Source organism: Syngnathus floridae, chromosome 2 (genome assembly GCF_059516105.1).
Source record: "Syngnathus floridae isolate MCC-2025c chromosome 2, RoL_Sflo_1.0, whole genome shotgun sequence".
Classification (NCBI taxonomy): Eukaryota; Metazoa; Chordata; class Actinopteri; order Syngnathiformes; family Syngnathidae; genus Syngnathus; species Syngnathus floridae.
Window position 1 is genome coordinate 11,898,307 of NC_142414.1, and position 21,929 is coordinate 11,920,235.

The 21,929-nt window shown below is 45.0% G+C and overlaps 1 protein-coding gene across 3 annotated transcripts in view; it reads left to right on the forward strand.

Annotated features, from left to right (window-relative positions):
* The window catches only part of zbtb46 (zinc finger and BTB domain containing 46), a 52,274-nt gene extending 32,198 nt beyond the window's left edge, over positions 1-20,076 (forward strand). For 2 of the 3 annotated variants that reach the window (XM_088364673.1, XM_088364665.1), the window contains exons 4-7: positions 8,089-8,379; positions 12,743-13,074; positions 14,491-14,533; positions 14,624-17,274. In XM_088364673.1, the coding sequence (XP_088220799.1) occupies positions 8,089-8,379; positions 12,743-13,074; positions 14,491-14,533; positions 14,624-15,396 (1,439 nt within the window). In that variant the 3' untranslated portion in view covers positions 15,397-17,274. Of the gene's footprint in view, positions 1-8,088; positions 8,380-12,742; positions 13,075-14,490; positions 14,534-14,623; positions 17,275-18,056; positions 18,233-18,543 lie in introns of those variants that run through there. The other variant, XM_088364682.1, reaches the window with a different exon arrangement.
* The last annotated feature ends 1,853 nt before the right edge of the window (positions 20,077-21,929 follow it).

Below are 21,929 nucleotides of genomic sequence, written 5' to 3' on the forward strand. Positions count from 1 at the left end.
TTTGACGAAAAAGTGCTGTTCCTCTTGTACGCTTGAACCAAAGTGAAGTGAATCCCTCCAGTATATACAAACACCCTGAACATGCTCGAGACAAGTATTGTATTGGCGGATTACACACACACAAGACAGGCTGGGCGTGTTTCGGTCAGTTGGTACTTGATCAGATTGGGGACGATTTAGAGAGATGGAAAAAAGCCCACTTCCGTCCTTGCTCAGTCAGTTTTCTCAAAGCAGGTGTCTGTCCAGGACCGTTCCATCCCTGGGACGCAATGCCTATCAGTGGTAATAACGAGGCCTTTGTGGGAGAATGTTTAGCAGCTAGGAAGCTAAACATCAGCTACAAGCACAGCCCTAGTATGGCATGTTAGTGCCAAATATTTCCCCAACAGCAGCTCTGAGCGGATTTCTGTGCAGGACCAGTCAGAATTGCTCTTCTGATTGGTGATCTTGGCGGAAAAGGAGGGAGCCGCCGCTTATGGGTGGGATTATAGATGATACAACAGATTCTGGGTCAGTTAGAAGCGCTGTATATAATCCACACAAAAATAAAGTGCATACAGTATGTACTGTACATACAAAATAAAACAGTGGTACCTTGAGATGAAACTTTGATTTGTCCCGTCACCATGCTTTAAATCATCTTTCCCCATTGAAATTATTTAGTCTGACATCTCAGATCCTCAGAATATATGCCTGCGATTACTGTTATATTGAATGTCTAAATGTATAGCTGCACCTTTTGCGGTCAAATATCTGTTGAGTATGTTTTTCCCATCAAGATAGCAAACTAAAGGCTATGTTTTTAAATACACACTGTGTAATTCTCCTAGTTTTACGTTTAGTTGGACAGTAAACTTCAGCTGGGCGTGAAATTAAACAGCTTTGCTCAAGAATTGTTCACTAAGTGCATCTTATATGATGTGAGTTAAGTTGTGTTCATTACCATCATACAGTGCTCAAATTTCAAGTTTGTGCTCGAATTCAAAGCAAATAAAAATGGCTGAATAACAGCTCATATCTGGTCACTCGTATATCAAGGCACTGCTGCGAACATAAACATATTGCCCCCCACTCTGAAGATGCTTTGCTTTTCATTGAATTAAAATGCATGCAATCTTAACACAAATAGCCAGCAGGCTGCTAAACCAACTCGGGATCATTTCAGTATGACCCCTGATACATATTGCCCCTGCAACTCATTTGTATAACTGCTGTACGCCAAAGCACAGTTTAAATGTGGCAGCCTGTATTATAAACATGAAAACATGTTTATGCAGCGCTCGGAGATCCTCATTCAAAACTTTTCTTCAGGGGTGTCAAAAGCTGCGGATGAAGGCGAATAACTCCACTCAAATGATTTACTTTATAAATACATCTTGCCCCTGCAAAGCCTCCCACCTACGGCACCCCCCTCCCACCCCCTCCCCCCAGCCATCCTGGCTCCCCTGCACTCACCCACCCACCCACACTTCATCACCTCGCTGTCCACCTCTCACCCCTCTACTCGTGCAGTCGCTGATTCGCCTCTTCTCATCCCCTCCACCCACACTACCCCGCCACCCACTCACCCCCTTCCAACCTCCCCCAACAGTACCACCGACTCCACTTGTACCATCTCTCGCTCTCTTTCACTCTTTCTCTCTTTCGCTTTCTCCTGTCCTCCACCGCTCTCACCCCTCCGTCCCTCCCTACTCTAAAGCCTTCAGGCTCTGCTTGATTTATGCCTGCCCTCCCTACACACACACACACACACACACACACACACACACACACACACACGCACACACACACACACACACACACACACACACACACACACACACACACACACACACACACATACACACACACGTGCACTACCACCACCAGCCTTCCCTATCTCTTGTGGAGGTTGTGGCCCAGCTAGTCCCTAAAAACAACAGAGGGAGAGCGAGCCAGAGAGGAGGACTGGGAGCAAAAGAGAATAACAGCTTCTTTTGCTTTCCATCTGCCCTCCATTTTTAACCCAACATTTTTTTCATTCCCCTCTCCCACACCGCCTTTTAAATTGCCTCCGAATTCTTGAGCTGTTTTAGTGTCTCACTCCCTCTTCTCTCATCTGAAATTACTTTTTTAACCTCTCAAACATCAGCATGCCGAGGAAGCGCCCTCCACCTCGGCCCACCCTCCCCTTTGTCCACTCGAGGCCAAACACACTAATCATGCGTGCAGGGCATGGGAACAGTTTGGGCTAAGAGAAGATGGATGCAGATGTTGCAATAGAAGGTCATGTGATGACAACATAGTACCTAGTATACAAGGTGTCCCAAAAGTTATTAGACACTTTCAGGCGTCATGCAGATGGACTCAAGGTCATCAACATTCAACTTCTCGGACTTTGTCATTTTGAAAGCGTATCATTCCCTTGCCAATTGACATTGAAGCAGTAGTGCAAAATTGCCACTTGGCAAGAAGTTTTTTCTATTCCAAACTGCACTTGTGCTTTTAAACGCAGCAAAACCTAAGTAGTCAAATGCTGGTAGCCTCATGTCTGTCCAAATCTTTGGGACACATGAAGCATATGAGAAGATGATGATATAGATGGCACATAGTACTTCTGTTCATCTCCAAAATTGGGGGCTAATTCATTTCCAATTTGTGAGGACAAGCAAACGTGACCATTCTTTCCTAAATGAGACTAACTGGCCACTACTGACTTCTCCATCATTTTGCAATCTGTACTAAAACATAAAGACAAAAGTTGTTGTTTTTATTAGGTTTTATCCTGTCAACTTGTCCTCTCAAGGCCTCTTACTTTCATGCCCACACACAAATCCAGACAAATGAAAAGACGCCGTCTCTTGTTTGCACTTCAATACATGCAGACAAGGCCTGATTTCTTCTCTGACTCCCCTCTTTTAATTCAATACTTGTTACTTAATCTTCCTGAACATGTTCTCTGTTGTGTTTGGTTATTTTTGTACGACCGTCGCAATGCCTGACCTCAAGTAGGTTTAGGGTTGAAGTTGTGTGAGAGGTTTTGTGTGTGTGTGTGTGTGTGTGTGTGTGTGTGTGTGTGTGTGTGTGTGTGTGTGTGTGTGTGTGTGTGTGTGTATTGCTAAGTGGGAGTGAAGAGTGAATGATGTTTTGGGGATATTTGCACGCACACACACTTCATGAGCACAATCGAAACATGACAACATAGGAGCAGAGTTCAAACTGTCCGATGACCTTTACCTCCCTTTTCAGGCCTTCGTTTTTCTCCCTTTTCATTTCTCGCATTTTAGCTCTCACTGCGGCAACACAACTTCCAACTTCCAATACACAGCACCCACGCGTTGGCACGCACACTCAGGTTCGTCACACTGGCTGCAGCCACACAACCAAACTATCTCCTCCTATTCATGAAGTGAAAGTCTCGCAATAGCTGTAGAATGCTGTGTCCTTCACTGTATGTTTGAGGATTTTGTTTGACACAAAGCCGATCTTGTTACAGTGTTGTCTCAAAACTCACCAAGACGCTCAGAAATATTTTGCGGGTGTCCGCTCACTCACACCCATGAACCGAGTAAAGCCCACATTTGCCTATCTTTTGTTTTAAAACTGGGGTTTTATTTAGCAAATGATGTGCAAGCCAAGCGAGGTTGGCTACTATGGCAACCAAATTAAACGGAAAATCTCTTCAGAAAGCAGAAATCTAAATTATTCTGACTTCTTTATCAGAGGGAAAATGAAATTCCCCTCTCTATAAAGAGACCACTGTGGAGGCCAAAATAAATGAGGTAAAGATGAGGAAAATGCTTTTGTCCGCATCTAACTGTTGCTATTGGGAGGTGTTTAACAATTGGCATGTGTGCACAAAGGGATGATGTAACTGCTGCGTCTCTAAAAACTCCAGATAAACCTCTTGCCTCCAAAAGACACCGCAACATATGTGTGTACAAATCCTGAGCGAGCCCGTCGCCCCTCTTACGAAATCCATAAGCTGTGTGGCCAGGATTAGGTGTGGACTGTTCCTACTGCGGTAAATGATTTTATCTGTCGGAACAGAATGAGATTTAAGAAACACACAATCCACGCCGACCCGCTTACGCTTACATAAGTGAAGGAGGATTATGTGGCGTATTGCCATTATTTTGTGCGGGAGCCTGTTTGTGGTCAGCTGAATAGTAATTTCCAATATCTGCTGCGAAGTCGCAGTAACGTAGGTAACTCCTCCAAAAGCAGGTTAGCGGGAAGAGCCCCTGGCGCCGAACGCAGAGAGCTATCTCGCAGATTTGGGAAAGGGACATAATAGCGCCTGGAGTGTGTGTTGAGTGTGTGCCGCTTGTAGTCGTGTGAACAAAGTATTGTCACTGTTTGCCGATGAGGCGGGCACTTGTGTGCCTCCTGTAGATGCACGTGTCCAAGCTGCGCTGGGAAAAGTGGCCAAGGGTCACACGCTCATCCGCTGAAAAAAATGAGTAGAGCAAGGTGAGGGTCAGAGGTCACACTCCTTTCTCTCGCTCTCTCATTCGTATCATCTTCCATTTCTTTGCCTTTCCGTGTGTGTGTGTGTGTGTGTGTGTGTGTGTGTGTGTGTGCGTGCATGCGTATTGTTGTTGGCCAACAGGAGATCTATGTTATTGATTGACTCCTGTGGCTGCTGGGCTGCCCACTGAAGGAGGGGGCAGAGCTCTAATGAATTCCTGCACCTAACGCCCCGTGCGCCAACCCCTACACCTTCTTAATTAACTTTGTGTGTGTGGGTGCTTGTGTGTGTGTGCGCGTGTGTGCGTGTGTGTGTGTGTGTGTGCACGCATGCATTTTTATATTTTATTGTATCTTGTCTCCTTCCTCCACAGATCAACACCCCCGCTCTTTTGTAAGATCCAATGCCATTTTTTCCCCCAACCTCACTCCCACTATTCAAAGCTCCTCTCAAGCATCATTTGTGTGACTTGAACTCCTCTCTTCCGTCAGTGTTTACAAGGATCACCTGTCACAAAATTAGGTACCTAAGCACAAGAGCTGCATAAAAACCATCTTTCTTTAAAAAAAAATACTTATGGGAATAATGATAGATAAATAGATAGCTAGATAGCTAGATAGCTAGATTGGGTTAGGGTTAGGGTTAGGGTTAGGGTTGAGATAGATAGATAGATAGATAGATAGATAGATAGATAGATAGATAGATAGATAGATAGATAGATAGATAGATAGATAGATAGATAGATAGATAGATAGATAGATAGATAGATAGATAGATAGATAGATAGATAGATAGATAGATAGATAGATAGATAGATAGATTGATTGATTGACTGACCAGTCGTGTCTTAACATGATGTGAGTTTTTGAGATTATTGATTTCTTTTAAATGGACTCGTCACCCAAAAATGATACGAACACTGTATGGTGGCAGTGACGTCGGTTCATCTCACTCACTCACTCACTCACTCACTCACTCACTCACTCACTCACTCACTCACTCACTCACTCACTCACTCACTCACTCACTCACTCACTCACTCACTCACTCGCTCGCTCGCTCACTCACTCGCTCGCTCACTCACTCGCTCGCTCGCTCGCTCGCTCGCTCACTCACTCGCTCGCTCGCTCGCTCACTCGCTCACTCGCTCACTCGCTCACTCACTCGCTCACTCACTCACAACAGATTGCTTAAAGATGACATGAGGAACCTTTTGTTTTAATCATAGTCACAGAACAAATGAAGCTTGCATCTCGAGGCACCACCGTGTGTTTATTGAACTGTGGGTTAGGGTATCATCCTCACAGCGGTTTCTAGTATTTTGGGGACTTCTATTAGACGAGACACGTGAACCCTCACAGAGTACGACATGCAAGTGTGAACTGCATATTCCATTGCCTGATTTGTAATGCTGGTGGTCACAAACATTTCAACATCCCCCATTGCACAATGGTCATTCATCTATACGGGTGATGAAAATGACAAGTGTGTCTGAGAGTGTGGTCAACACTGACCTAGTACGGCGTGTGAAGAGGCTGTGGAGCCATCAGTATTCCAGACATAGAGGCAAACTCCCATCACTGTCACCTTGACTTCCTCTGCACAAGACAAGGCTGCACAGCAAACGTACATTACAGTTCACAATTGTCATACGAGGGGACGAAAACCTTGATTTGTTCCCACATTTTTTTCCTTGTATACGCTTCATCACATCTGTTTTTGTGGCACTGTGCATATTAAAGGTGACTTCAGCTGTTCTGTTTTAGCCTAACATCAAAATGTTACAGTAAGATACGAGTTTAATTTGTTCTGTTTGCACTCTCAAAACACTCAAATTATCTTCTCCCATGGAATGAATGTAAATGCCATTAATCCCTTTTTTGTAGGAGAAAATAGCACTTTATATTTCATTTACAACACCCGCACTTTATAGTCCGGTGCGGCTTATATATGAACAAAACAGGATTTTTCCCTAATTTTAGCTGGTGCAGTTTACATTCAAGTGCGTTTTATATTCCGGATTATAGTATATAAATATACAAGTAAAGAACTATGTGCTGCTCTCTGTACTTTTCATTGATTAATTGAATGAAATTCATCTTTTGTTCAAATCAGCTACTTGTCACAGGTAAACGACTCAACTCTCTTCTCGTTGCGCTCTTATGCAGCCAGACGTTGAGTGTATACTGCATTGTACAATGTGTTGTTCCACTGCGCAAAACTGGACGGTCATTATTGAATAAATGCTGGGCTTTATTCCGCTCATCGGATGCTCGATGTCTCTTGGGGTCAATGGGGCAGCGGACTGGCCCGAACGCTCGGCTTCTGCATAATGACTGAATGATCCGTCTTGGGCGGAGTTAAGTTGCCCCTCATTTGAATGACCAGCAGCCACTAGTGAGGCCAGGGGTCATCAATGTGGTGCCCAGAGGCATCAAGTGGCCTCCAAGGACCACAGGAGTAGCCAGTGAGCCTGTTTTAAAAATAGCTCACCAGTGATAGTGCACTGTAATTGTCTCGGCGTAATCATTTAAAAATATGGAGATTTATAGAAACAAAGTGTTATTATTGTTCTATTTCTTCATTATATGTGGTGGGAAATTCATGACATCAGAGTCTTCCCACACATTAACATAATTATTATTAATAAATTAATAACAGCATTACTAAAGGTGATTTGAGGAAATTTGTTATTTGTGTCTCGCAAAATGATTCCAGTTCCCAGTGTTGTAGTTGTTGTAGGCATGTCAGTCCTTTAAAAATAAAAAAATAAAAAGCCAGATTGCGAGCTGTCAACAGTTAACAAAAGCGTGTGTGTGTTACCGTGTGCGTGCACAAGTGTCGATGTGGAAATGTTGCAGCACTCCCGCGGAACCTCCGACATTGCATCGACTGCTGACAGTTTCTCCACACACAGACAGTGTTTGAGCTGTTCTAACATTCTAACCTTAGCGGACAGACTGCTGCTGATTAGACACGAGAGTTGAATGAAATGTTATACTCGTCTGCTGAGAGATTTCAAAGAATTGCTTTAATACAGCCTTTCTAGTGTTCTCTCCCGAGATGATATCGCTGTCAGGTGGAGCTCTTAAATCGTGACAGCTTTTTCAAATACAGTGTTTTTATACAAGCCCCATCCTTTTTATCCACTCAGCAAGCGAGTCACAAATCCAGAGCGGTGGAGTCTCCAGCCCACACGGAGGCTTGTAATCTCTGGAATAAAGTTGAGGCAACACTGTGTGAGGCACTGGCCATTGCCGCTCACTTGCGCTGTGCCAGACAGACATTTTAGTTAGAGCTGAGCAATTAAGCATCATTTTCTGTCTGTCTTTTTCTTTTTTTTTTATGCATTATATTTTTTGCTCAAGAGTATAAGTCGCACCAATCAAATATTTGCAAGAAAAATAAATGTATAGAAAAGAAAAACAGATAAGTTGTACTGAACTGCAAATTGCATTTTTGAGGGAAATTAGGTCCAGAAAAACCGAGAGGAAGAATAGCAGAGATCAGACTCGCACCTGAGTTCCACATATTGATGTAAAAAGTGGTGAATTGATTATTTTTCAAGCTGGTTCAGCCCTAATTTTAGTAATGGCAGCAAAATGACAATCTATCGTTTCCTGTCTCTATCTATGCAGACGCAGACATGACCGAGCCCAACAGCTCCGACAGCCGTGGCGAACGCCTCGACTTCTTTCTCAAACAGGAAGAGGCTCTCGCAGCGGAGCCGGGCTTCCTGGGCCCCAACGAATCAGAGGAGGTGGGAGGCGGCGGAGGCAGAGGCGGCGGTGGGATGCTCTCGTCGGTAGCCAACCTGAAGGCGGCGCTGATGAGTAAGAACAGCTTGCTGTCACTGCGGGCTGAGATGATAGGAGATGATAACCCCTTGCTCTATGAGTACCTTCCCAAAGGAGGACATTCCTTGACATGTAAGTCTGTATTTACACGCACACACACATCCACACACACACACACACGCACACACACATGCGCCCGAGACTGGGGGTCACCAACATGAATAGCCTGCATGCCTGTTCTAAGATAAGCTCAACAGTGATGGCATTGGGATTTCCTAGGAATGTTGATAAATAGATGGATTTATAGAAATCGTGTTGTAGATTGAATCATATGTTTTCTATCCTATCATTGTTGATAACACTGGACAACAGCAAATCTGAATCCGAGATGGGTTTTAGGAATTCCAAAATGTATTTTTGACTCTGATTTAAAAAATGTCCTTATTTTTTCCATATTTTTTTATAGCACATCAGGTTTATTGAGATATTTTTATTTTTTGTTTTTGAGTTTGACTTATAAAAGCCTGCACAAAATTTTAGCATGCAACTGACATTTCAGAAAAAAATTCCACCCGTTGCTAAATTGCTGAACCTAACCTTTTATTCTTATATATTGTATGTATTATATTATTACATTATTTATAATATCCTATTATAAATGGTGCTGAATATATTACTATATTTATTATTATATTAAACCATATTTTATTATAATCATTATTATCTCAAGTCAACTCAGCTTTATTTACAAAGCACTTTCAGACCAACAGCAGCGAGACACAAAGTGCTGTACAAGAAACCATGAGACATAAGAAAAAAAAGAATAATAAAATAGTGAGAACAATAAAACTAAATTAAACTGTAAACAGGCACTAAAACAAGAAAAGGAATTTTCAATGTGGACAGTGACAGGGATTGTCTGATAGCTAATTCCGTTCAGACCTTGATACCTGTTTTAATTATTTTGTACCTTGACAAAATTGAATTGTGAATTTACAGATACAGTATCTACTCTCCCTAACCCAAGTGTCATGGGGTGACTGTAAATATCATCCTCCACTATTTTCCTGTATCTGGATGCTTCACCAGGTGTGCACCTACTGTATTTATGAGTGTGCGTGTGTGCAGAGCCACTCGAGCGCATGTGGCTGTCAACGGTGACTTGTTAGCAGTGACTCAGCGTGAGAACATTTTGTTGGGATGGCTTGGCTGTCATGGGAAGATTTGTTTGGTTATTTGTGAAAGTTCCTTTGAGCGCATCACTGCAGCTCTTTTTCCACTTTAATCACTCAATTTACTGCATGTCTCAAAATGATCACGTTCAAGCAAAAAAATGTATTCATTTCTTGTTTTCCACATTTATGCTTTCTTCACAATACATTTGCTGACACTTAATGCTCTGCTAAGCGATTTAGCGTATTAGTAGAACCCAGAAGCTCATCAATAATCTCATCAATTATTTCAATCAAACATCCTCATCAAGAACATTAGCATTTTTTTCTGACTTTCGATTAGGTTTGAGTGTTTGCATTTATGGACGCTTTGTGTGTGTGTGTGTGTGTGTGGGGGGGGGGGTACAGGTCGTGTGTTTTTGTTTCTTTGCTTTTACTGGCTAGTAATTGGATCTTTTGTCCTGAGCTGTGCCTGCCTTTGAGCACGGCTAAGAAGCAAAGGAAAAAGAGAAGCAACTCTTGCCCCCCCTCACTTATAAAATAAAAGCCGGCGAGTGAATAGATGGAAACGCATGCGCACGCACGCATAGGCCCACTTGTGTACGTCACCCATGCAAGTGCGAAGTATATGAGATTGAAATGTTTGGGTTGGCTTCCGAAGGTGTCGGAATGCTGTCACAGATTCACGGGCTCCACAGAATATAAGAGGCTCACTCTTATACATAGACTCAGCCTTGGCTGTTTGTACATGAATAGGAGATTTGGTGAATTCAGAGCATTTTAAAACATTCGTAAAAGAAAGCATACTGTAGGAAGTTACTTTCAAAGCGATTTCAAAGAGGCTGTGCAGAATGTCTTGCTTGTAAAGCAACCATGAAAAACCTCCTTTCAACTTTTGCGGATTTCTAAAGAGACCTTGGGGAAGGTGTTGCTTGGTTATTCTGGAATAAACTGCCACAATAGGGGTCACGGAAATTGTCAACAAGCTCCCCTCCCTCCCTCCCAGCAGTGTCTTTATGGCCACATAAAAAAAACTGCACCTTCGATTACTGGCTGGAGAAGTCATCCCACTTTGAGTCGTTGCTACGCACTTCCAGCGTCATCTTGTTTTCAGACATCGTGCTTCTCCTTCACCCCCACATCCTTCTTGTCCCCTTCCCTTCCTTGACTCCCTCCCTCCCTCCATCCATCCATCCATCCATCCATCCATCCATCCATCCATCCATCCATCCATCCATCCATCCATCCATCCATCCATCCATCCATCCATCCATCCATCCATCCATCCATCCATCCATCCATCCATCCATCCATCCATCCACTTCTCCTTCACCCCTCGTTAACACTCATCCCTCAGACTCGCCTGTGTTCTCTCCCCGTATCCTTGGCTTCCTTCTTATTTGGCTCACCCTTGTCTATTTTCCCCCTTCATGCTTTCGAGCATCAAAGAGGGTCTGTTTAAGATCCTGGGAAAGTATTGATCACGGGCAGGAAGGAGGGAAAGAAAGGTGACCCGGTCCAATCCAACAGAGACCTCCGAACATTTGCAGAAGGTCTCAACTATCTCATTAGTGTACGTGATCCCTCATACACTCGCCGTTTACTCAACTGCGGAAAGGAAAGGCTTCCATTTGTTATTTAATGGTACAAAGTTGGCTCACCGGAGATGCAACATGCATCCGAGCATGCCTAACATCAAAACTACAAGACATATGTCAGTCAGCCTTCTGAATGCAATGATGATCAATGGGATTTGACCCCATTGCCCCTTTGTGTGTAAGGCAGTCGATGGCAGACGGTGGATTTCGCCCAACTGTTTACGCTGCCGCTGTGCACAGTGTGTACAGAACATCCAATTTCATACTGATCATACTGATATTAGCAGCTTGCTCTCATTGCAGTGCGTTTCAATTAGAAAAAAAAACAATCATATTGTCAATAAATGGGACTATTTTGGCCATTATTTAATCCAGATTTTACACATTTTGATGCCTCTTTCAATGCAAATAGAAAAACTATGAGCACAATTGAGATTTTTTTTTTTTTTAAATCTTGCTTCTGTTTGTTCAGAGCTGATTCAAAATGGTCTTCTAAGTAATTTTAGAGGAAAATACAGACCCAAAACCCATGCCATTATTTGTTGAGTAGGTATGTGGTGGGAGGAAACAGCAGAAACATTTGGAAAGCCTACGTCATTCGGAACATTTTATATTCAACAAATAAGTCACTTTTGGTACAAACCTTTGTTTTTTTTTGTACAATTTTGAAACGCTAATGTGAGCCTGTAACTCAATATACATTCATAAGTATGACCAGTGTGCACCTAACGCACAATTCCATTAAGATCCAATGCAAGCGTTGCAATCAAAATGTCTTTACAATGATGACATTGATTCATTTTGAAAATATTTTTTTAAAGTACCTTTGTAAAGGCAGACTCTTTAGTACAGCTCTTGGATTTGGCTGTATTGTGCACATGCATCTACGGCTGTGACATCCTCCCTCTCTATTTGGCCCCTCTTGATGTTGCCAGAGGTGGCAAAGAGGAATGGGAGTTGAGCATTGGTGTGTGTTCTCAGTAAGTGGGAGTGTCGGGTGCGGAAGTTCAACATTCCAGAAATCCATCCACGGTCAAGCCTCAGCATTGCTAGATTGTGTCCATTGTGTTGAGGAGGGTGACTTCACCCACGGCATAACTTAGTTGGCCACACTGGCACCTTCACTCACACCACACGGTACCTGCAATGTGTTAATTAATGCAGATAAAATAGCAATGTGGCAATAGTTAGTGGGAGGCCTGTAAGATTTTATTTTTTTTTCCTCGTGTCTGAACTTGTTGCTGGTAAACATCCTCCCTGGTCGATGTCCTTTCGCCCTGCGCGTTCAGAAAGTCTTCAATTGAGCTGCAAGATGGCACCCCTCCAACACAATCTCCCTCCGCGCTCCAGAGGATCCTCAAGCCCTCTCCTCATATGCATTTTACTCACTCACAAAAGCACCAACACACGCACATTCGCAGCATCCTGTGTGTATGCATGTGGGTGGAAGGAGAAGGAGAGCAGAGGAGCAAATGGAAAAGAGTGAGAAGAGAAGCCCTAACCCTTTCCCCTCGGCTGGTGGAAAGTGAAACTTCAGAGTTTTTCTTCCTCCCCCTCTCCATAGTGTTTGATAGTGCAGCACTGGCAGCCACTGTGTGCCCCCTCCACCACCGCCACGCACCCCTCCTGCCCACTCTCTCCTGTTCTGTTCTGGTGGCCAGCTGCTAGCAGAGTGTGCAGTTGTACGTGAGTGGGTGGGTGAGACTCGTTTCCTGTGCTCCTCAGGGCTCCGCTCCAACAACTACTGCAGCACGCTCCGTCCAGGGGCCACAGGGGCCACTATTCATAACAAACAGGGGGCTGGCAACTCTCCTCCTCCTCCTCCCCCTCCTACTCTTCTTCCTCCTCATCTTCGACCAACACCGTTACCGCCATCCTCATCATCAACATCATCGTCATACCGCCCCACAACTCCACCCACTCCCCCGCTGCCCGCTGAGCCTCGGTCCCTGGAGGCCCCCGGTTTGCGGGCAGGGGCACTCCGGCTACACTCAGACAACTTGGACATGGAAGTAGAAGAGGCCCCCGATGGCCTGGAGTCCTCCACCCTGCCTGAGGTAAGCACAAAGATCCTGGCTCAACTCCAGAGGTGAAGGCTGCTCTCCGGGTTTCGCTCCGCCTCTCGGATCCAGTTTTGATCCGAGTGAATGGATGGGAGCGTCTCGGAGGCTGCCTCAACCTATCTTGTTAACTCCCCCGAGGAGGCTGAGTGCTGTTAAGGGGTATGAAGTGACCAGCAATATGGTGGAGGGTGGGCACCAAGTTAAGTTATGGATGCAACATCAATCATCACTCAGTCTCCTCCCAGTGTTTCACAATGTGTGGAATCCGGTACATTTCCTGCTTGCTTTGTCTTACACTCACTACTCACATCTCTTTTCTTCCACATTTTTTTTTTTTTGCTATAGACAGGGCCAAAGCGTAGCTACTCAGCGCTAGTGCTAAAATAGTTTTTAGTTGTTACTTTAAAGACGACAGCCAGCATGTTGTAGGGTGGCAGATAGCGGCCAGGGTGGAATCGATACTAAAAGACAATGAGAGGTTTGCTCTTGTGGCGCAGGAAATTGCTTGTTCTTTGCAGTGTGTCCGCGTGGGCGTGTGAGCGCACGTCTGTGTGGCCGAGTGTGTTTTGTGCCAGTCTGTGCGTGTGGCTAAGTAAGCCTTCATGAGGAACATTTGATTTCAAAAGGACTTGCGTCTCAATCAGTGTCCCCATCTCTGCAAACAAGCCATCTGTGGAACCAAGTGCATGCTATTCTCTTCATGTGACTCTTTTCTCAGGACCGAGGGATGAGTGTAGGAGGCCAAGGTAAAGGCTGTGGGTGAAAGAATGGACTAAGGGATTCAGTCAAGAGAGAGTATGTCAGATAAGGCAGGGGGCCACCCTTTGCATTGTATTCATTCTCACAAAGCCCCCTAGGAGCATTCATATCTTGTTTTGTGGCTGGATCAGACTACAAGATTCTAGCTTCATTATTGTCCCGAGACCATCGCAAATAATTTACCAGAGCAGGCCAACATATTTTGTCAGGAACAACCCATAATGCACAATTAAGCGTTTGGCACTACAATTCCAAAATGAAAAGTCTGTCAAAACTTTGACATATCTCACGATAAAGGACATTGACAATCAGGCAACGGCGCCTCGCCTCGTCTCCATTGATTGTCGTTGTGAGCACTATGGTAACCGTTACATCCGGTAGCACTCGTTCCGGTGCCGTTTTCTACGACAACTTGATTTGACAAGATTAACTCAATGATTGAACAAGACAGGATATAGTGACATTGCAATATTTGCCTTGTGTAATAATGCCAGACTGAGGCACTATGTGGGAGAGCAAATTTGTCTAGTAGTCTGATCCAGGCCTTATTTTCACAGCTTGTCTCACCTGCCTGCCTGCCTGTTATGTGTACAACCTGACATACATACTCTTCACATTTGTGTGCAATAACGTGACTTTCTGTGCTTCCAGGATTGTGAAAAAGATAAAGATGAGCTGAAGGAATATAACGCAGGTAATGCGCCTACTTTGACGAATTAAATCAGGAGCACCTATTTTTTTTTTTTACTATACAGAAATTCTGATGATTCTCTGTGTTATTCAGGCTTGGAAGATAACCAGTCTCCTAGTGAGACGGATCAGATGGCCAAAGCGACTTGTGCTGGTTCTCTGACGGTGCCTACGTCAGTGTTCATGGCTTCCGGCGAGATGGAGGCTCTGGCGGCGGTGACCAAAGAGACTAAATCAGGGGTCCTGCCAGAAACCAGTTGCTGGACCTCGCAGGGGTTTGCTTGCTCCCTGTGCAAGCGGCTGTTCAGCAGTCTGGAGTATCTCCGAGAGCACGAGTACCGCCATACCTTGTCTCTCATGGCTATGTCCCTGGACTGGCCAAACGTGGCCGGTCAATTTGGCCGGCCCAGCCAGTCTCAGTTTCTCCACTACCCTCAGTCATTGTATCGACCCGCCGTGGTCGAACCAACCCCGGTGCGCTACCTCTGTTCGCAGTGCCCGGCGAGCTTCACCCTTAAATCCAACGCAGACCGCCACGAGAAGACCATCCATTTTAAGAAAAAGCTCATGCAGTGTGTCTACTGTCTGAAGCATTTCAGGGACCGCACAGACCTGCACAGACACCTGTCCTCGGTGCACTCCAAAGAGAGGGGCCACGTTTGCCCGGCGTGTGCAAAGTCTTTTAGCACCCAGAAGAACCTGGCCACCCACATCAAAGTATGCTGCCAGGTGGGGTCTGTGCCGGGAACTGTGCTAGGCGGTAGCACGAGCACCTCTCAAGATGGTGATCAAGTCCCTCTATGGAGGCTTTCTGAAGAGATGAATGTTGAAATGAGTGAGCATAGCATTTTGGACATAGCCAACTGAGAAAAATTCATGCTGATCATATGATGAGAAGGCTCCCTTACAAAATCACTTCGAGCTACTGCTGTGCCAGTTTTTACACCAGCGGGCTGCACACCTTCCAAAAAGTTCCAGTTTTTCTTTATAAACCTCAAGACTTGAATATCTTCAAGACTTTTGGAGAAACACTCTGTGGACTGATGAGTCAAAACATTTTTGGAAGGTGGGCAGATAATTCCTCCACAGCGGTGTGAAAGACTCATCAGCAATTATCACAAACGTTCAATTATTGCTGCCAAATGTGGCACAACTCGCAGATAGGTTTCTATTAATTTTGCCCCTTGGTGAATATCGTTTACAAATTGCATTTTATATATCCCTGAGTTGTTTCAGTGGGATATTAATAATGGTTTGATGAAATGAAACCTTTGCCAGATAAAAATATGCAAAAAACAGAAATCAGGACGCAGTACATACTGTACATTTTTAAAAACATTTTTATGCTATAAGCTAAATATATTTTTGTATTTAAACTGAAATTTAAACGTGAATTGAATTTACGCGATGATAGTGAAAATGTCTATGCAAAGCAGATCTCATTACTGTTTAATGAGTTGATGTGTTCAGTACTTGAAGTCCTCATGGATAATCACTTATTGTGATGCCAGGCAGCAACTTTTCATTTTTTCCCCCCAAACGTTATCTTTGTATGAACCTCTCAATTAGAAAGAAAGCCCAATTTAAAATAATTCCAATCTGGCAGAATGTGTGGTTGCTACACAACACCGCCATCTGCAGGACATCAGTTGCACTGCTCATTCAGAAACTATCCAACCATCATCCGAACCGCTTCATCCTCTCAAAGTTCGCCTGTGTGGTCTATCCCAGATAAAAGATGCTTTAAGACACATTTACAAGACTTTTGTGTCCACCTCCAGGTGCAGGATTAGCAGTAGTTTTTATATTGTCACCATAATAACCTGATGTTGTCTGCAGTGCAGATGGAAAGGCTGAGCTGGACAGGACAAAGCAAGCTAAAACAATGAGCCAGTGGCAGTAAGCTGGGGGTTGGGTAGTGTCATTTTCTTTCCATCCTACATCTGAGAGTGGCAAGAGACCTCAGGCCTGTAATTGGTCCTCTGTGGCTACAGGCCTCCTTAACCTTTGACCCTGAATCAAAAGAGGAAGCGGGGACAGCGGGGCAGGTGCCCTTTAGACCCGATGAGTTCAGTGACGTCACTGGTGCAGGAGGGATAATGGTGGGCTCAGTACTAAAACAAAGGGACTAGCTGCAGGAAATTGGACAATGGACTCTTCGTGTCCACCGGTTTAGTTAAATTCACTCTAATATCAGCCAAAGATTTCTCCTCAGAGTTTACAAGAAACATTTACTCAATATTTAATACAATAGAATTGTGGTCAGCATGGAAATCTGCTTATTTCTTGACAATCAATTGCGCCATATTGTTTGAGTCTCAATGAACAAATAATACAGTAGTAGTTTTCCAATTATAATGCCAGGGGGCGCAGTTTTCCCAGGTTAGGTTAGTTGTAGAAGGGTCAATGGCCTGGTTGTGCGATTGTGTGTTTGCCAGCTTTATTTTTCCTCCACGATCTTTTTGATACCAGCTCCCCACATGCCAAATCCTTTCAGACAAAAAAAAACATCTCAGGTAGCACAGCGCTGTGCTGCACAGAAGCTGCAACAAGTGGAAGATAAGGACAAATCAGGATCGCTTTTTAAGATTTGTATAATACAGAAGAGTGTGTTGCTGCTTATTCATATGTCTTTTATCTTTTGAAAAGGTGCTGTATAATAGATGTACTTTTCTAAAAAAAACAAAAAACTTTGAGATCATGTTTGAGTGCTGAAATGAAACGTTAATAAAACGTGCAAACTCCTCTGGTGGTGTTGCTGCTGCTTTTGCTCCTTTGGCCCGGTGGTGTCATGCACATTGACAGTCTCACAACAAACGTTACAATCTGTTAATGCAGTGGCTTGGGCGCTTTGTGTTCTTGCATGTTTTTTTTTTTGTGTGTGTGTTTTTCTTTCCCCTTTGCTTGCTATACTCTGAGCAGAAGTCATTGTGACAATGAAGGTAATCATTTGATGTTGTTGAAATGTGTTGTTCAGCGCTGCTTTTTCTTCAGTCCACTCCAGTTCTGAGCTTTTGTGGTCATACATGCACGCACACACACACACACACACACACACACGCTTCACTCTACAGCCAGTTAAGACTCAGCTGGAGACGTAATTTTAGCCTCACCTGACCTTTCCCTTAGATTCAAACTAGCGGAAACACGAGTGTTTTTTTTTTCTTTACCTCGAGTCACCCTTTTTGCGTGTGATTTTTAAATCCCGCCGCCAGCCTCTGTGTTTATGTCTGTGTTGTCTGTCGCAGAGACCTTCTAGACTAGAGACTAAATGTAGTGTCAGTGTCTGTATGATCTCTTCTTTTGATGCTTTAGTATAGCGGAAGAACTGTTGCCAGGGCAACTGTAGCTTTGATTGGGATCGAGGGTGGCCATGGGGATTTATGATGCATTTATTTGTTGAGCACCCTGCTAATTAAGTGTAATAACTGAAAATTGATAGTGATCATTTATTTACAAGATTCATTCAAATCTAATCTTTATTTATTTTTACCTCTCCCCCCCTCCACCCCTCCCTTTGTCTGCAGTGAATGACTTCACGGTGATCCGTAAAAAGTTCAAGTGCCCCTACTGCAGTTTCTCTGCCATGCACCAGTGCATCCTCAAGAGACACATGCGCTCGCACACTGGCGAGAGGCCCTACCCGTGCGAAATCTGTGGCAAGAAGTTCACCAGGAGGGAACACATGAAGAGGCACACACTGGTGAGTGCCGTTGTGTCATCACCAATAGGAGGCAGTCTCGCGCCAAAAGCTGAGAAAAATAACTATTCGAACAATCAGTAGAATAATCGATTAGAAAAGTATTTGACAGTGACATCCGTGCCAGATTTGACGCCTACATTTTAGGGTTGCTCTACCCAGAGTGTGTATTTGTCTTGAAGATGCGTAAATGACAGATCAGCGTGAACGCGAGTGTGCGCATAACCAGAAAAATAAGGCCGAAATTGCAAAACTGCTTGTATGTGTCCACCATATGGACGATGTGTATTTGCTGATGTGTTTCCACTTTGCAGGTCCACAGTAAAGACAAGAAGTACGTGTGTAAAGTGTGCAGTCGCGTGTTCATGTCAGCGGCTAGCGTCGGAATCAAACACGGGTCGCGGCGCCACGGCGTCTGCGTCGACTGCTCCGGTCGGGGCATGGCGGCGCTGCTGGATCACGCCGGCGAAGCGGGGGGTGACATCTCCCCGGAGGAGGAGTTGTATCCGGGCGACCGCTTCCACGACGACCAGGCCGAGTGTGATGGAGAGGAAGAGATGATGGCGGAAGGGGACGGCGAGACCATGGGAGAAGGGGAGGACGACACGGCCAAATGGAAGGAGTCCGGCGTGACGACGGAGACTCGCCGAGCGCTGGACAACGAGAAGGAGGAGAGCGATTCCTCGGCGCAGGAAGGCGAGCCGCAGAGCGGCTGTGAGAGGGACTTTGCATGGATCTCCTAAAACCTACTCGGCTCCCGGTTGCGCTTCGACAACCTGTTTGTGGAGATCTTTTTGAGGATCTTTCAGGAATCTCTTGACCCCACGGTGGGATGCAAACGTCGCGACAATGATTTATAAATAAGCGAACACACAGTTGACGGAGAGTGATCGCAAGTCCTTTTCTGCTTACCTCTTTTTACCTCTGATGCAGTGTTTGCTCTGCCAGTCTCTTTGAGATTGAGGCCGAGGACATGGCAGACATCTGCCTGCGACTTTGCCGTCACAATCACCATGGAAACCAGGGATCACTGTTAGCGCGAGGGAAGGAAGTGGTCGACTTTTAATTTTTTTTGTGGTCTCAATCTATTGCATAGCTCGCGTGTCGGGCGGTCTGACAGCACACTGTGGACCGAGTCGTACTGCCACAGACTTGCACTTTAATGACCCGTCGAAGCAACCGAGCCCACGGTTCACAATTTGTAATCTGTCCTTGACTGACCTAAACAAGTCGGCGACCGCACCTACCTTTAAGGATTGACGTCCTCTTGACTGTTATCGACGCATCGCAATCCTGATCCAGGTTGTCGTCCTTTATCGCCTTTGCCCTTCAAAATGAAGTGGGGAGGGGGGAGAACTTTTGTTTTTCCTTCGGTTTGGTTCACAGTTGCCACAGACGGTTCTGTGGAGTTTTGACGCATGTACATAGAATTGTGTGGGATGGAAATGAACGTTGGACATAGACGGCTTGTCCGTCTCGGCGCACACGAGCCACACTTAAGCAAACGGCTGCCTTTGTTCATTCCAATGAGTTTTTTTCCTCCCCTCTTCTGGCTCAGTAACGTCAACTCCCAAGATTGAGAATATGCAGATTTTTTTATCTTTTTTTGGAAGGGGTGGAGGTCCGACCTGCGCTCACGGGGTGACAAAAGGAACCTAAAAATGTGCGCTTGATATTGTGAGAATCTTGTTATTGTTTGCTATTTATTGGATGTGTGTTTGCAAACTTCCCTTTTCGTTCAAGAGTGAGTGAGTGAGTGAGTGAGTGAGTGAGTGAGTGAGTGAGTGAGTGAGTGAGTGAGTGAGTGAGTGAGTGAGTGAGTGAGTGGGTGGGTGAGTGAGTGGGTGGGTTGGGTGGGTTGGGTGTGTAGGTTTGGGTGGTGTGAGTGAGTGAGTGAGTGAGTGAGTGAGTGAGTGAGTGAGTGAGTGAGTGAGTGAGTGAGTGAGTGAGTGAGTGAGTGAGTGAGTGAGTGAGTGAGTGAGTGAGTGAGTGAGTGAGTGAGTGGGTTTGGGTGGTGTGAGTGAGTGAGTGAGTGAGTGAGTGAGTGAGTGAGTGAGTGAGTGAGTGAGTGAGTGAGTGAGTGAGTGAGTGGGTGGGTGGGTTGGGTGGGTTGGGTGGGTTGGGTGTGTAGGTTTGGGTGGTGTGAGTGAGTGAGTGAGTGAGTGAGTGAGTGAGTGAGTGAGTGAGTGAGTGAGTGAGTGAGTGAGTGAGTGAGTGAGTGAGTGAGTGGGTTTGGGTGGTGTGAGTGAGTGAGTGAGTGAGTGAGTGAGTGAGTGAGTGAGTGAGTGAGTGAGTGAGTGAGTGAGTGAGTGAGTGAGTGAGTGTGTTTGGGTGGTGTGAGTGAGTGAGTGAGTGAGTGAGTGAGTGAGTGAGTGAGTGAGTGAGTGAGTGAGTGAGTGAGTGAGTGAGTGAGTGGGTGGGTTGGGTGGGTTGGGTGTGTAGGTTTGGGTGGTGTGAGTGAGTGAGTGAGTGAGTGAGTGAGTGAGTGAGTGAGTGAGTGAGTGAGTGAGTGAGTGAGTGAGTGAGTGAGTGAGTGAGTGAGTGAGTGAGTGAGTGAGTGGGTTTGGGTGGTGTGAGTGAGTGAGTGAGTGAGTGAGTGAGTGAGTGAGTGAGTGAGTGAGTGAGTGAGTGAGTGAGTGAGTGAGTGAGTGAGTGAGTGAGTTGGGTGGGTTGGGTGTGTAGGTTTGGGTGGTGTGAGTGAGTGAGTGAGTGAGTGAGTGAGTGAGTGAGTGAGTGAGTGAGTGAGTGAGTGAGTGAGTGAGTGAGTGAGTGAGTGGGTTTGGGTGGTGTGAGTGAGTGAGTGAGTGAGTGAGTGAGTGAGTGAGTGAGTGAGTGAGTGAGTGAGTGAGTGAGTGAGTGGGTTGGGTGGGTTGGGTGTGTAGGTTTGGGTGGTGTGAGTGAGTGAGTGAGTGAGTGAGTGAGTGAGTGAGTGAGTGAGTGAGTGAGTGAGTGAGTGAGTGAGTGAGTGAGTGAGTGAGTGAGCGAGCGAGTGAGCGAGTGGAATGTACGCAAGGACGCTCATGGTCTTTATTGCTTTCTAAAGATTGTTGCAATGTTTTTAACGTGCGGTATTGACAACTGGAGTGAAGCAGATGACAAGTCTTATGATTATCACAACTATGATTACTGTGGTTGATGTTATTGTTATTCATGATTATTATTATTAAGTGCTGGATGCTAAGCTTTGTTGTGTTTTAATTTGGGTATGTTTCATAAATTGTACAATTTTGGGGAAAAAAAGCTTTTATACTTTGCCTTGTTGTGGACAGCAAGCCATGGGGCTTTTTTCTTGACCCTTTTATTGTGCCAGTTGACGCTGTTTCTGTCGTGTTTGCTTTTTTTCTAAGGGGGTGGGGCACTGTTATCCGTCTGTTTGATATTAATTGCGACCTATATTCTGCACATGCTTTTTGCGTCACTAATGTACACTAATTGAAGAATACTGAACCAAAAACAATCTAGTACCTTGTATACATAAGTGCTTTTGTTCCATAGTCTGTGTGCAGGTGCTTTTGGATATATTTGGTGTGCTTTTGTTGTTCCTCTTCTTTTGTCACACGCTTGAATAAGGTGCACACGTTGTTGTTGTTGTCGTGACTCTGAAGGGCTGTGTGGCAGAGTCTCGTCACAAGTGCATCTCGCATGACAAACAATCAAGGAAGAAAGGCAAGCATGCAGAGGAACACTTTTGGGATGGAGA